This window comes from Aythya fuligula, chromosome 3 (genome assembly GCF_009819795.1).
Source record: "Aythya fuligula isolate bAytFul2 chromosome 3, bAytFul2.pri, whole genome shotgun sequence".
NCBI classification, from domain to species: Eukaryota; Metazoa; Chordata; class Aves; order Anseriformes; family Anatidae; genus Aythya; species Aythya fuligula.
Window position 1 is genome coordinate 23,704,976 of NC_045561.1, and position 15,003 is coordinate 23,719,978.

The 15,003-nt window shown below is 49.0% G+C and overlaps 1 protein-coding gene across 2 annotated transcripts; it reads right to left on the reverse strand.

The window, feature by feature from the left end:
• Positions 1-241: 241 nt before the first annotated feature.
• On the reverse strand, positions 242-6,429 carry SERTAD4 (SERTA domain containing 4). Of its 2 annotated transcripts, none has more exons than XM_032185525.1 (4): positions 6,348-6,429; positions 5,072-5,273; positions 4,618-4,733; positions 242-1,487 (listed from the first exon to the last, which is right to left on the reverse strand). In XM_032185525.1, the coding sequence occupies exons 2-4, from the start codon at positions 5,256-5,258 to the stop codon at positions 747-749; spliced, it is 1,044 nt and encodes a 347-aa protein (XP_032041416.1). In that variant the 5' UTR covers positions 5,259-5,273; positions 6,348-6,429; the 3' UTR covers positions 242-746. The 2 variants fall into 2 exon arrangements, with proteins under 2 accessions (XP_032041416.1, XP_032041415.1); XM_032185524.1 differs by lacking the exon at positions 6,348-6,429 and adding an exon at positions 5,626-5,812.
• Between the last annotated feature and the right edge of the window lie 8,574 nt (positions 6,430-15,003).

Here is a 15,003-nt window from a genome sequence, read left to right on the forward strand (position 1 = left end):
ATCACTGATTTATACTTAATTTTCACGCTGGCAAAAATTAAGACAAAAAGTAAGGCACCAAAAAAAAAACCTGCCCTGTATAAAAACAAGCCTCATTAGTTACTACAGCTGAGGTGAAAACGTGCAAGTACTTGAGCTGCATGTTGTGTTTCTGATTAAGATCCTGTAAACAGGTTATTTCCTTATGCTATGTCCCATTTTGTCAGTTGAACGAGATGCTGAATCCAGGAATTCAGAAGTATTAATACAAAATGTAAGGATGGTTTATTCCCAGTCCACATAGCCAGTCCTTTGTCAGAACAAACACCGAGTTACAAGGAGCACATCACCCTTGCTGGTAGCATCAATTTGTTTACCAGACTTCTAATTCCTTAGTAAACAGAATGGAGGTTCTTCTTAATTAATGGCAGACTTCTTGGGGGCGGGGATGTATAAAACGATATGTTTTCCCCATCTGGCTGATTGGTATTTTCAGTAACAAAAGCTACACCATAGCTGCACAGACTATAGTGATAAGCGGTAACGCAACTGCGTTCTTTATGATAGTCTCCATACTTATAAATAGCCCGCTGATGCAGATCATAGCGACGCTCTCCGCAATCTGCTCTCCAGTCATTTAGAACTACATGTAATGTTTGTGGCATGATTGTATCATTTGTAGAAAACTATAAAAAATCCATTCAAAATAAAAATCTGATAAACAAATGAACACGCTGCGCATGCTTTAAGGGAGCAAGAAAGATGCCTCATATTTTACTTCCTTTGCTGCAGCACATTTTATTACTTGGTAAAGATTCCTTTTTCCTTAAGGATTTTTTCCAAGATTCACTTACGTTGCTCTTGTCATTACATCCAGTCTCAAAATAGTCATAAAATTTGCCTTTACATTCGAGAGCATGGGTGCCTCTTACAGGTTCACAGTTTAGGGGGGCACTGTCTCGCTCAGGTTCATTACTGCCCTTCTCGTCAGCAAATTTTGCCTTTTCCTGATTACCCTGAGGCCTGGCATTGGTGACGAATATTTCGTTAGCAGGTATCTGGTCGTCGCTCCTGTAAGAAGGGGCACTGCCAATGTCATAATCCACCTGCTGGGAACAGCTGGGCAAAGAAATGGGGGAGGAAGAGGAGGAAGAGGAGGAAGTATTTTCCGTACTGGCACTGACCGAGTAGGGTAGGTTTAAATAGTGACTGCCACACTCTTGATAGAAGCAGCACGTGTGGAGCTTCTCGTACTCCTCCTTGGCCATGCGGAGACGTTTTCTGTATGGACAGTCCTGAGGCACGAACCACTCCTGTGGTGAGGCGCCACCGAAGGAGCAAGCGGAGAAGCACCAGTTGTTCTGCATGATGATTTCTCCGTGGATTCGCTTCATTAAGTTGTTGATGAGGACGGATCTTCGCAGGTAGACTTCAGGATCATCAATGAACTTCAGCTTTTCCAAAGACATGTAAAGAATATGGGCCCGCTCCTCAAACACCGAGATTGTCTGAAAATGCAAAAGACAGAAGGTACAGAACTGAAGTCAACCGGTTTTGCTCCAGGCAAGAGAAAGAAAATGAAACACAGTATTCACACCATGCCACTGCTTTTCTCGTTCTCTTTCTCAAGCACCTAGAAGTGGCTTCCATTGTGCACACCCACATGACTGGGGACCTGCTTTTTCTTGTCCACAGAACAGCCCGGGCTGAGGTGTAACCCCGTTACACATCCAGAGGCACAAACCCAGGATGGGAGAGTGAAATCCCAATCTGGCTCTTTACTTGCATCTGGGGCTGAATCATAAATTTGTAGTGCAGTTTTGCTCCAGTCATGGGGGGCTCTTTGATGTAAGCGGACCCAATCCCATCCCCTGTGGGGCTTTACAGAGCCCTGAAGCCAGGCAAGGGTCCCTCCGTGCGGCCTCTCTGCAGCATGGGCCGCCAGAGGTTTGTGAGACATGGCTGGCAGCAAGTGCCAGAGCAGCTTATCCACCGCCAGTGGGAGAGGCCCTCCAGCCAGGAGGCCTCCATATGCCATGCTCTCGACCACTGCTCTTGTGTACAAAAACGCAAGCAGGGAGGGAGGCAGGGAAAAACCCATCTCAAAGCATTGCAGCATCTGGAGAGCAGCTGCTGGCCCGCACACTACACCCTGCGCTCCACGGGACTGGTGGGAATGCGGGTAGGCAGGGACAAGGTCAGGAAACGAAGAGGGGATGAGGATTTGCAGAAATCCTGGCCGGGAGCCCGCAGATTCGTTCCCCCTGCCATGGTCCTTCCAGGACTCCCTTTCTCAGCACTGGCAGCGGGAGCAGGTTACTGCCCCCGGGAGGCTCCGGGCTCTGCACTGTAATCGCTACCCTGGGAATCAAAATAGAGAGGGGGTAATGCATGCTCCTGTAAGCAGCATTAACTAATTTTCATTTTTAGTAAGAATTTGGTTTGCGTAGGAGGAGAGAAGCACAGCACAAAGAGAGGCTGCTCTAAATCCCCCCCATCTGTGGCTTGATCATTCTTCCCTTTCCCACATGGTTACAACATTTTTGCAGAGTGGAAGTCGTAGCTATGAGGACTGAAAGCGCTTAAAGCACAGCTGCTTTTCACATCCATTCAGCTCTCCTCAGCCCTCCAGCTCTTTCCACAGCCTGGGCCTGGCTGCAGGGTTCAGAAGCAGCACAGCGCCTTGTAAAAACAAAAATTGGCCATGTTTCCAAGCAAGTTCACAGCTGAAGCTCTTCTTTGTTAGAGAGAATAGTTCTTTATAATAAAAGACCCATTTTAAACCATATTAACCCTACAGGTTAACCCACATCCTTTACACATGCTGTAGTAACTGACAGGGAACCCATAAAAGCCTTGAGCATGCGAGGATCATCCTTGAGATAGGTCCTGGAGAGCCACCAGCAGGAACCAGTCATCAGAGGCCTTCTACCATGAGTGGTCACCAGCAGCCCTGGAGGTGGGCTCTGGGGCCTATGGGACAAGCCATCTGAGAGTGTAATGCCCTCCTTGCTGGGCAGAGGAGGCACAGAAAGCGTACAAAATTCAAAATAATCTGGGGAGAATCCTCCCTCCCCCAGATCTCTGGGTTGCAAAGCAGGGAAGATATCTGTGCTGGACAGCAGGGCCAGGTTGCCCAGGGTTTCTGGCATGATAGGCGTCTACAACAGCTCGGGAGTCTGAGACAGGCCTCTCTCGCCAGCACCTCTACAGTGCTTTTTGGTGCTGTTAGAAAGGGACAGGCAGTGATTCCTCCGCTTTGTGAGGAAACTAATCGCTGATGCAAAAAATCCACCAATCTATCCAAGGAAAAAAACTGGCTGAAATCAGAGAAAGGTGTGACGTGACACGTGGGAGACACACTCACTAAACGGGGGCCATTTTTCGCCACCCTCGTTGCTCTCTCTTCATTGCTCTGGGTGCAGACCGAACACCTTCTGGAGTTAATGGTGGGGCAGTTTTCCACCTGCCAGTCAATCCCTTATCCCCAGCCGAGGCTCTTCATAGCTGAAAATTCCTTTGGCTGCTCTAAGGTCCAGCTTGGCGTTACGGCCTGCTTCTCCTCCGGGGCAGCAGGATCCATCGGGGCTGACCTCCCCACCCAGCACCATGGCAGGGGAGAGGCACCACACCCTGCGCTCCTCCCAGGAGTTTGCATCCATGGTGTAGGGAAAGGTCATGGAGGAGCCTCAGTGCTCTGTGCCTCGGCCTGTTTTAGTGTCCATCTCCGGGGCTCTGGCGGCACTGTCACCTTCTGCAAGCGGGGCTTCCAGCAGAGCACACACGTCCTGTCCTCTCCACCTGCACCAGTGACGGGGCAGTGCTGGGGCCCGGCGGGATGCTGTGAGGCAGGGGGGTGTCCAGGGGGTGTCCCTGGGGTGTCCCAGGACACGGGATGTCCTCAAGCACGTTGGTCCTGGTGTTGGGCTCCTCACAGGGCTGCACCCCTGGTGAACAAGAGCACCACGTCTCCCAGAAAAAAAGTCAGATTTCAATTTATGTATTCACCAGCCTGGGAAACGGCTGCTCTAATCCCTCCCTTGACGGCTTTCGTTAAAAAAAAAAAAAAAAAAAAAAAAAAAAATCTTTCACAATCTTTCACTTACTAATCTGTTCTTTCAGAGTTATTAGCTTTTTAATAAACAGGATTAAATACCGGAGGAGCTCGTACTCCCTTTTCGAGTCATTCTGCTTCTCCAGAGGCTCTCTAGCCCTTCTGGGGCACAGGGAACCTGCTGTTATTTTCTCCCCTGGAAAAAGTTTGGAGTGAATAGGGAATTGTGGGCCCTTCTTATTTACGTTTGTTCTTCATTTCTGGTGTTCAAACTCTACAGAACTGCTTCTGTACGCATGGTATAAACTATCTAAGAACAAAAGAATCTGGAGGAAAAAAAAAAAAAGTTATTCTGAGCATTGACACTTAGAGTTGTTATAAATACAGAAACGCCTTTGCTTCCTAGGCAGTTTGCTGACAATAAAACAATAAATGTGAGCAAGCGACAACTATTTGTTTCTGGGCAAACAGCTGGATTGCTCCCCTAATTTCAGCAGAGTATTTCAGCCTTCTGGAAACGGGTCAACGGCTGGTGCTAAGCCTCTGAAACTCGGGGTGAAAATAACGGCTATGAGAAAACATACTTTATGCGCACAGCTGCCGAGCGGTGGATGGAAATCCTCTTCTTCCACATATTTCCTTTTAAAGTATGTGATCTTGGATGTCGCTACAGGATCTGAAATTCCCCTGTAATGCGATCCTGCGGGCAATAAATCAGACAGGACAAACGACACGCGGTTTGCCAGAGGTCCTCCAACCCAAATCCTTTTTTTCCCGATGAGGGGAGCCCGCTGCCGGGGCTGCGAGTGGGGAGAGGGGACGGGACAGGACGGGACAGGACGGGTTGCACACGGGATGCGACAGGATGGGATTGGGGGCCACGGGACCGGACAGGGGGCACACGGGATGGGACGGGACGGGATGAGGGGCGACGGTATGGGACAGGACGAGGGTCCACGGGATGGGACGGGGGGCACACGGGACAGGACGGGACGGGATGGGACGGGATGGGGGACCACGGGACGGGACGGGACCTACCTGAGGAGGGGGTCCCGGTGGCTGGCGGTGCCGGAGCAGTGCCGGGGGCTGCGGTGCCGGTGCCGGTGCCGGTGGCGGTGCGGCCGCAGGCGGGCGGCTCCCAGAGGGCTCGGTAGGCGGCGAGGTCGGCGGCTCCCTCGGCAGCGCTGGGGCGGCCCAGCCGCTGCATGGGCAGCACCAGGGTCATGGCGGGGGCCGGATCCTGCAAGCGAAGCGGCGCCGTGAGACTCCGGCCCCAGGACCCCCGGCACCCCCTCCGGACCCCCGACACCCCGGGCACCCGTCCTGCTGGCCGGCCTCCCTCCTGCCGGGCGCCTCTCTGCACTGTTACCATCATCATCATTATCATCATCATCATCGTATTAATATTATTATTATTATTACTGTCCGCACTATTATTACGCTATGATTATTTTGCCTTCCCGCGGCCGGAGAAGGAGCCGAGCCCTCTGCCACAAAGGGCGCGGGGGCCCCGCTCCCTCCACCACCCCCGGCCCCGACCCCGACCCCATCCCGGACCCCATCCCCGTCCCGTCCCGTCCCGTCCCGCTCACTCGCTGCCCGGCTCGGCTCACTCGCTGCCCATTCTCCTCCTCCTCCGCAGCTGGCTCTGCCCGGCTCTGCCCCGCCGGGAGCCGCAGCCCGGCACCGGGAGGAGCAGGAGGGGGGTCGGGGCCGGCCGCCCCCCGGCGCCGGAGGGAGCAAAGTTTGAGCGAGGGGCAGGGGACGAGCCCGCAGCCACCCACTTCTTGGCAGAGAGCGCGGAACAATGCGCCCAGAGCCGGCCCCTCCCTCCCTCTCCTCCTCCTCCTCCTCCTTCTCCTCCTCCTCCTCTCCCCGAGGAAGAGGGATGCGGTTCCCCTTTTCGCAGCCCCCCCCGGAGGAAGGCCCGCAGGTGGGCAGGTGGGATCCCAGCGCTGGCTTGCGGTACCAGCTAGAGGCAAAAAAATAATAATGATAATGATAATAAAAATAAAATTAAAACAACAAACCGCAGCAGAAGAGGGAGGAAAATAAACCATCCACATCTGCCGCTTGGTTTCCCCAAGTCCGGGAGGGATGCACGGGTCTGCTGCTGGGCTCGGGATTTCGGCTCCCGCACCCGCGGGGCTGCCCCCCTGCGCCCCACCGAGGCAGAAAATGGGAGAGGAAGGGAAGCGGGCTGAAATCCCCCAGCCTTCCACCCCCGTAAAGGCCACCCCGCATATGTACTGAAAGATGCCAAAGCCCCTTCCTCCTCATCAATGTATTATTTTGTAGCTTAAAATTCGCTTACGAGCAAGGTAACGTGCCCTAGGTGAGACCCTCTGACATTTTCTCGCACGTTAACGCCCTCTTGCTTTCCCTGGGCAAAGAAAGAACGAGGCAGGGAATGACGAGCCACCAGGGAGGTCACCCGTGGCACAGCCGAGGTCCTGCATTTATCCCCCGCACCTTCTGTTTCCAGCTGAGTCCCGATGCACGGAAAGACTGCTCAAAACCACAAGTGGGTCAGGGCCAAAAGAAACAGCTGAGAACCAGCTCAAAAGTCATGCATTTCGTGGCTGAAAAGGTTGCGCTGCCTTTAGAAAGCACCCATGGACTCTCCTCGTTAATCTGCGCTGAGGAATCGCTCCCAGGGAGACATCAATCTTCCGATGTTGGCCTGATGTCAACACTCAGTGCTGTCCTTGGAGAGTAAGGGCTGGAAGAAACTCACCGCTGCTCTGGGAAAGTCAGGATTTCTTTGCTCCTAATGAGTTCAGCATCCCTTTGTGGAATTCTTTTATGAGAACAAAATTGGACTCAGAGCTGTCGACCGTGCATTTTGTTACCATATTTCATCACAAGTAAGTCTTTCTGCGCTTAAGCAGAAACACACAGGAAGGAAGGAAGGAAGGAAGGAAGTGTTGGGATGGCTTCTGCACACTGCTGCTGATTTATCTTGAAAAAACTGACTTCTCTGGACAGCTTGTAAAGTAAATGAACTGCTTCTGCTATTTACAACATGTAAAATTAATAGAGGCAGGCCAGTTAACTTCCATAAACAGCTACTGTCCACGCACATTCGCTGTGTTTCCAAATGGAATAAAACCAAGGCATAAATAATAGAGCTTCCCGAGGAGGAAAAAAGAAAAAGAAAACCAAAACCCCAAACCGAGCTTGTGGGTCTGGGCGTGCTTTACAAAGCTGCAGAGGTGGCACTCAGCTACAAAATAAGCCCCATTTTGTAGCAGAGGAATTGCTTCAGCACAGAGAAGCAGAGAACCAGCCTTTTTAAGAGGCTCCTGACGCCGGGCATGCTATTTGCTCTTGTTTGATTTTCAGAAGCGCTTACTGCCAGCTGCTGCAAATGAGTGGGAAGGGATCTGCGGGGACGCAGTACGTCAGCAGTCAGCCTCCTGCAAGGTGATGCTGGACACCGCAGAACCGAGAGCCTGAAGCATGAGGGGATGTTTCTGAGGCACTGTGGCTGCACCCAGCCCAGAAACAGGACCTCTGGCTTTGCTCCGGGAGCTGCCGTGCCGTTTCTCCCCGTTACGGGCAGCAAAATCCCCTCCTGAGCGTTTTGCCAGAAGTCACACAGCAAATCAGTGTCAGAGCCAGAACGAGAGCCAGATCACATCATCCCCCAGCCATAAGCCCAGCCCATTTATAATACATTATCGTATGCAATGGAGGGATTTCATCCAAAATCCCATTCATTTCAATGAGACTTTGCAGAACAGCACACGCATTGTTGCATTTCCATTAACACCACTGGAAATAAAGGATGAAAGATGTACATTTGAGCATACAATGCATTTACTATACAAAATTACAGCGAAAGGTTGACACTCGGGGCTGGATTCAATTTTTGAAAAAGCCATTTGGGAGCCTTGTGTGGGCTTCAGTGGCATGGAAGCCAGGCAGGGCTCTTTATTGAACCCAGCCCTCCATCCTTAGGCTACCACAATTTTTCCATTTTGCCAGCCAAATGCACGCAGTGCGAGGACACCCTGAGGCACATGCAGCAGCCCGAAGGTTATAACGTCAAACTTTTTCCATACGCAGCTTTACACAGCAAGACTACTACGCGTTGCTGCTCTACTCCATTTGCTGGGTTTTTGCTCACTATTCCTCCAGAGCCATTATGATGTTAATGAGAGAACTGTAATGATGCCATTCACATTATAACAAGCCTGATGCGATGTCAGTGAAAAGGGCTTTTTATACACTTCCAGAATGCCTCAAAAAATCCCCACAAACTTAAATATAAAATGCCTGTTACCATAATGCTGCAGGTCTTACAAGATCAAGAAAGACAGGGGAATAGATTTAGGATGGCCATTCCTTTCCTAACTCCTGGGTTTGCACCCAAGCTCTGCATGCAGAGTTAGCACATATTCTGGAGCATTCCCAGTGCATGGCAACGTGGCTTAAGGAGAGAGTAATGTCTCCTAGCTGTACGATGCCACTCTTAACATCTGGACCGACGTGCTTAGAAATATAATTGCCATCAGCTTGGTAACTATTCTCTTCCTGGCATTATCTGAAATTCGCACCACAAAAGCGATGGGAGTCCCCCCGTGGATGAGAGCCAGCCCCTAACCAAGTAAGTGGCACCTGGAAAGGAGGAGGGAAAGCCACAATCCAGCACCCAGACCAGTGCAGGAGCATGAAAAGTGACAAAACCAGCTGTGCCCTGCATGCACTGTTCCAGGCTAACCTCACTGCTAGCTCCCTACTCTCTGCCACACAGTTTGGGGGCCCCAACTTCCCTGTTGGAGGGCAGGTGCCCTGTGGGCAGCCACATCATGGAGAAGGGCACAGAGGCTTCCAGAGGGAAGCAGTGAATGCATGAGGACACCTGTAGGGACAATGGTGGAGCGGTGACAGCTTGGGCAGGGCTGTGACAACCTGGAGTGTGAAATTAAAACCCTGCTGCCAGAGAGGTGGGGGGAGGCTGGGCTCTGACCACAGTGCTGGATGGGGAAGAGGATGTGGGAGCTCGTGGCTGAGCAGATCGAGCTGGCCGATAGGCCTGGAGCTCAAGGAGGAGGAAGTGAGAAACAGAGATGGGAGATTAGGAGGGCCTTGATTGAAAGTGGGTGAAATCTTCTGGGTGGGTGAGCATGGAGCTGCGGTAATGCTTTGGAGGAAGCAGTGGGCACTCTGGGCACACCAACTCACCGTGCACTGGGGAAATCAAGTCATGGTAAATGAAAGCGAAGAGTCAAAGGCGATTCCTGCATCCAGGGCTCTGGTGGCAAGGAGAAGAGCGAGGCTGCAAGCACTGGGTAAAGAGGAAAAGCACCTAGAATTATGTGCATTCGGCACATGGGTTGTGCTGAAGTTAAACTGAAATTGAAGTCGGACTTCCAAGGGGCAGGTGGCAGCAGGAGGCCACAAGGCTGTGCAGCTCTGGGCTGTAATGACTTTCTGCTGCCTCAGCCTCACCTGGCTTCAGGAGCACCTGTAGCACTGTAAGCGTGATGTGAGGGTACAGCGAGAGGGTTACAGCTGTCTGGAGTCCTCGGGCTGGTTGGGTGGCAGGTCTGGGTGCCAACGGGGTCAGTTCCGCTCCTCAGCCTGCTGAGGTACAGATAAACCACAGGCCTGCCAAGCCCACTGCTTTTCCCTGTATTTCTTGGCCTTCACTTCAGGGAAGTTCAAGGAATCTGCTGTTTTTTCTTTCTTTCTTATTTTTTTTTTTTCTCTTCTCTTTTTTTTGCCTTCAAGAACCAGACTTACCACTCAGCTGAAAGGGAATTGACTCGTAATCAGACATTGTGTCAAGATATAGCCTTTCCATGAAAGTGTTTCAAAGGTATCTTCAGTTCCTTAACTTCTTTCCTAACTTGAATGGTACAAATCCAGATGCTCTAGTGTCTCTTCCGCAGGATGGAATTTCAAGCAAATATTTCTCTGCCTTTCCCAATTCCCACACAATAAATATTTTTCTTTTAATTATTTTCAACGGAATTCTTCCTATAAAAACCTTCTGGAGTTTCTTTGTCCCGGTTTGTCAGACTTCCCCCATTTTCTTAGCAAGCACACTTTCAGATTTTAAAAAAAATAGTAATCTTTTGAATTCCTAGCAGTTGTGCTTTCTTCTGCTTCTGGTTTCTATAGAAGGTTTCTGTGCTGATAGCAGAGGTTTCCTCTTTAATATCTCTCTTTGGAGGTACGTCACCTCCTGGTGCTCTTGAGGGCCTGTATGCAACAAGCTCCTAACTGGTGGTTGTAGCAGTTACAGTTTGCACCAGAACTTGTTCAAGTATAGAAAATGCAAATAAATTCACAAATTGTTTCTACCCCCCCCCTTCCGCCCCCAACAGATCTGAAAAAGGTGTCATTAAGTTGTTTACTGCAGCCACCTCCTGAAGCATGTGTGTCCCGCCTGCTCTAGGAGAACAATAAAGCCTCACTGGTATTTATTCCAATAAGCGTAAATATTTTTTTCCAACGTTCTTCGCCAAAATGTCTCGTATGCTCTCCACCTCCACCCCGCTGGTGGCTGTGTAGCTCTGCCATACAAGTACAGCTCCCTCCAGGGTTCAGCTCAGTTTGCCAAACCAGGTCAGTGTCCCGGGGTAAGCGGTGTTCCTGCGGCAAGGCACGAGGGGCCATGCGCCTCTGGGGGGCTTCCCTCTGCAACAGGTCTCAGCACTGAACAGGGGCCAGGTGTTGTTACAGTGACGAAGTCAGGAAGAAGATGGGGTTACACCACTAGGGCTGGTCTGAGGCAGCAAAGCCCTTCTGTTACACGCGGAGACTTCCCGAATCCCAAGGCAGTTCTCGTTCTTTAAGAGGTACCAAAAAAAAAAAACGCTTCCCCAGCTCACTTTCGCTCCCGTGCAGCAGCGCACGCATGTCACTGGCATCATAAATTAGATGTTTTATGGGGTTAATTATATAGCCTTCCTCACTTTCTGTCTGCTGAAGAAAGTAAACAAAGCAAACAGAGAAGTGTTTGGGAACAAAGAGCGAGCTGTCTGCCACTGTGCCCTGTGCTACTTTCCACGAAGAATGACTGCTATTATTATTCTTTTACAAGTTTCCTTCTAAGGGAAATAAACACCAAAGGTAGGATTCCAAGGAAATGACTCACAAATATTGGCAACAGGCTCTGAAAATTGGATCCAGTCTTTGCAAAAGCCTCAAGCAGAATGCTCACCCGTCTTACTGCAAAATAAACTTCTCCCATACGAGCTGTGCACCGGCTCTGTGCGTGTGCATGCGTGCACGTCAGGAAGCAGGGACCAGAGCGGCACAAACCATCTCACATCCCCCTCTCCTGCCCTCCGTGGCACAGCTCCTGGTGCCATTTTTAGCTGGAAGCTGGAAATTTTTAATAACCGCCTGAGTCATCCCTGGGAGCAGGAGGGGGGATGAGGCCGTGCCTCACCTTGCCATGCAGCGCCTGCCCTCCCTGCCTGCAGCACCCAGGGGGCTGGCAGCCAATTCACTGCAACGGGATTTACAAGGGCTGGCAAGTGCCTCCACCCTACAGCTGTAAAAACGAGGGGCAGAGCAGGGAACAAATTTTTTTTAATTATTTATTTTCCCCAGTCCCCTGTCGTTGCATTGGATTCAGTGGGGCGGGATCAGCCTGTAATAATCTGCTCTCAGACACCCGTTCAGATGTGCGGGAGGTAACCGTGCTCCGTGACTCATATTTTATTTCTTAACCGGGAACCCTGGGAACCAGGAATGCAGACATTGGAAAATCAGACAGCTGAGCAAAATCAGTGTGGCAGGATTACCATCTGCAAACAGAATAATCTGCTTTGCATATTTATTTCTCAGCTGTTAAAAATTTTGAGTCACAAATGTATTTTCTGTATCACTTGTAATGCACACGTCCAAAAGCGCTACTGCTCACTCATGTTACTTTTGGGGGTTTGTTTGTTTTGGTTTTGAAAATGTAAATTTGGTTAGACAAGAGCAACAAAAACTGCAAATCTTGCACCAAATTCCTTTGCAGCTCAGTTCTACCTAAACAAGGCTTTCAACTGAGAGAATCTGGTCGTTTCCCCCCCCCCTCCCCCCTTCGTTTCCTTTGCAAAATCCTATTTAACCACTCCAAACCAAGCTGAAGTAAACAGGGACCCCTGTCTGGAGTCAGATTTTTTTTTAGAAAGTCCCTTTACAGCACGCCTAATACTGACTGGCAGCCAGGAACCTACTTAAGACACTAAAGGCCGCATTAGTGGAAGTTTTGTGTCTGGTTCATGGTCTCTGGCACTGCCAGGCCATTTCTCAAGCCTGTAATTCACCGAGTGCCCACCAGACGCTTCTTCCAGCAGGACACTTCAGGTGGGAATGGATTAGCCACTCATTTCTGTGCTCTGGGGACATCTTCCCCAAGACAGGCTTGCTGTGCTAGTGACACAAATTACAGTGTTAATAGGAAATACTGTATTTTGATCTGGAACTTCTTATTGGACTGAAATCTTTTTTCATCCTAAGACTTACAGCATTCAGATCAATGCTTACTAACATGACTTTGCCTACTTGTCTTCCAGTCTCCTTATCTGTGCTCTGGTCTTCAGATTCAGCATTACTGGTCTATAAAAGCAAGCAAACAAAATCAGATCTATTTTATCAAAATTTACAGGGTTTTATTTATTTTTCATTTAGCAGTGCAGACCTAAAATATTATTTAAAAATAAATAAATAAAACCTAGTTGGTTCAGTGACTCAAACCTATTGATTTAACAACTAGGGGAAAGGCCATCTCTTACAACCAGGGCAAAATAACATAAAATACTCATACGGTATAAAATAACCTTGCAACCAAGGAAAGTGAGAAGAAAAAAAGAAGTCTGGTACAAGTGAAATTGAGGTGATGAAACAGCAGAATTAATGAGAGGGTTAATGTAAGATCAGAGACATTTATAAGAAAAGCACGCTTCTGCACAATTTGTCATTGCAAAAGAATTTGTGGCAGATTTTGACTGTACTTGGACAGATAGTCTGTTAGCATCGACGTTCAATTATTTAGATGGTGCTACAGGAAGTGATTATTCCTTTTACTTGGGAAGTAGCATTAAAAAACGTGAAGTTATTCTGATTTTCATGTAGCGATCTGTTCTGTGGCTCCTGTCCTCATCGGGGCTAGGAGCGGTAGCGCCGCGATGCACAGCAGCAGTTCTTCCTCTAGGACCGAAAGGCGCCCTTCATTCTCACTGCGTTTTTTGGGAGTACTCTTATTACTGTGAGGGTGGCACAGTCCCATGTGGATGGCGCATGGATGATCCTGGCCTACATCAGAGCTCCGGGGGCTGGGGGATGCCTGAGCTAAGCCCTGCGAAGCCCAGGGCAGCAGTTTTCTAGCTTGGGTGAGTTGTGGCTGGGGACTTGCGATTGCTGTCATTTAAACAAAATTGTGCAGCAACACCCGTGATTTCAATGAGTACACAAGTTCTTAAATTTTGAAAAAGTAGAAAAAAGAAGATATGGGGTAGCACTTGTTTATTACTCTGTATCTCCATTTTGCCTACAGTATTAATACGGTATTGTATTGGTACTCAGTACAGTGTCTACATCCACAATTGCTGTCACCTCCAGAAGCAATAATACACTGTATATACTGCCCTTCTCAAACATGCACTCAGGAGCTGAACAGTGACTTTTTTTGCTAAAAGGAGAGATTTTTAAACTTCACTATCAGTTCATCCATCAAACCACCAAGAAAAAACTGAATAATGATCAGCTTTGGCTCAGTTATTCAGTTGATTTATTTTTGTCATTGCAATCAAGCTGTAACATGAACTCTGTAATAAAATTTAGATATCATAAACTTCCAAAGTTTTTTTTGCTTGTTTTTTTTTTTTTTTTTTTTTTTTTTTTGCTCGTTTGTTTGTTTTTGAGCTCTAACTTGGCTGCTGTTCCAGGATAATGAGTTAAAGATTCGTTGCCTTCCCACGTCTGCTTCTGCTCAACACGTTCCCGTTCACCATCCCTCTCTGTTGCCCAGGCTCTCTGCTTCTCACAAGGACTTTCCTTGCCCCTCTGCCACACCAGAGGGTGCCAGGGCCGTTCCCCTCCCTCTGAGTGGTGTCACTGAGCACAACGGGACTGCTCAGCCCGAATAAAGCTGGCAGGGCCCAGCCCTGTGAATAAAGACCCAACCAGTCCAGAGACAGAAACGGCCTCAGAGAAACGTAGCAGGGCACTGCGCCGAGAGGCACCGGCCCAACTCGAACGCTGCCAGAAGCAGGGGGCCAAGTTTCTGCTGCAGGACTGGGGGAAGTTTGTGCAAGGTTACCCAAGATCACCCCGAGCTGGAAGGGTGGCTTGCTGTTGTTAACGGGCTCGAGCAAGTCATTAGTAAGGGCTAGGGAAATGTGCCCTGCTTGTCTTTAACATAAGTACATCTCAGCCTCCAAAGGATATATCATCTTAAAAAAGAAATCCCAACAGCTAAAAATCTGGATGCTGAGAAATATACCATTCAATTACAAAGAAAATTATACGAGCCTCCTGTGTGTGGTTCTGCTCTCAAGAAGCATTAGCAGCTTCTTACGACTCCACAGCAATAAGAGAGCAATTTCTTCACTTAGGGAAGCACAGTAAATCAGAAATAAAAGGTCCTCAACAAAAACATCTAGGCAGCAATTTCTAATCTGAGGGGCAGAAAAGGATTTAAAGAAAACAAAACAAAAAACAAACAAACAAAAAAAACAACAAACAAAAAAAACAGCAGAGCATAGCCAATGATTGAAAAATAAATTGGTAGAGGAAATTATTCTGGGAGCCAGAGTGGGTCACAGTACGTTAAACTGCAGACTGTGTTTGTTGTCTGAAATTATTCCAAAAGCAAAATTATTCCAAGAGAGAAGGATAAATATCCTTGAATAATCCAAACCAAAAATCAAATATAAAAGCAAGAATATTACTTAGTTGGATCCCAGGTCTATGTCATCTTGAAAGAATTAACCACTTGCCCAGGTTTTGCTCTCTGC

Excerpts from the sequence above, each read along its gene's own strand:
- SERTAD4 (XM_032185525.1), bottom strand. The coding sequence starts at position 5,258 with ATGACCCTGGTGCTGCCCATGCAGCGGCTGGGCCGCCCCAGCGCTGCC. Across the intron at positions 4,734-5,071 it reads CACCGGGACCCCCTCCTCAG|GATCGCATTACAGGGGAATT; the intron begins GTAGGTCCCGTC and ends TATTGCCCGCAG. Across the intron at positions 1,488-4,617 it reads TCGGCAGCTGTGCGCATAAA|ACAATCTCGGTGTTTGAGGA; the intron begins GTATGTTTTCTC and ends TTGCATTTTCAG.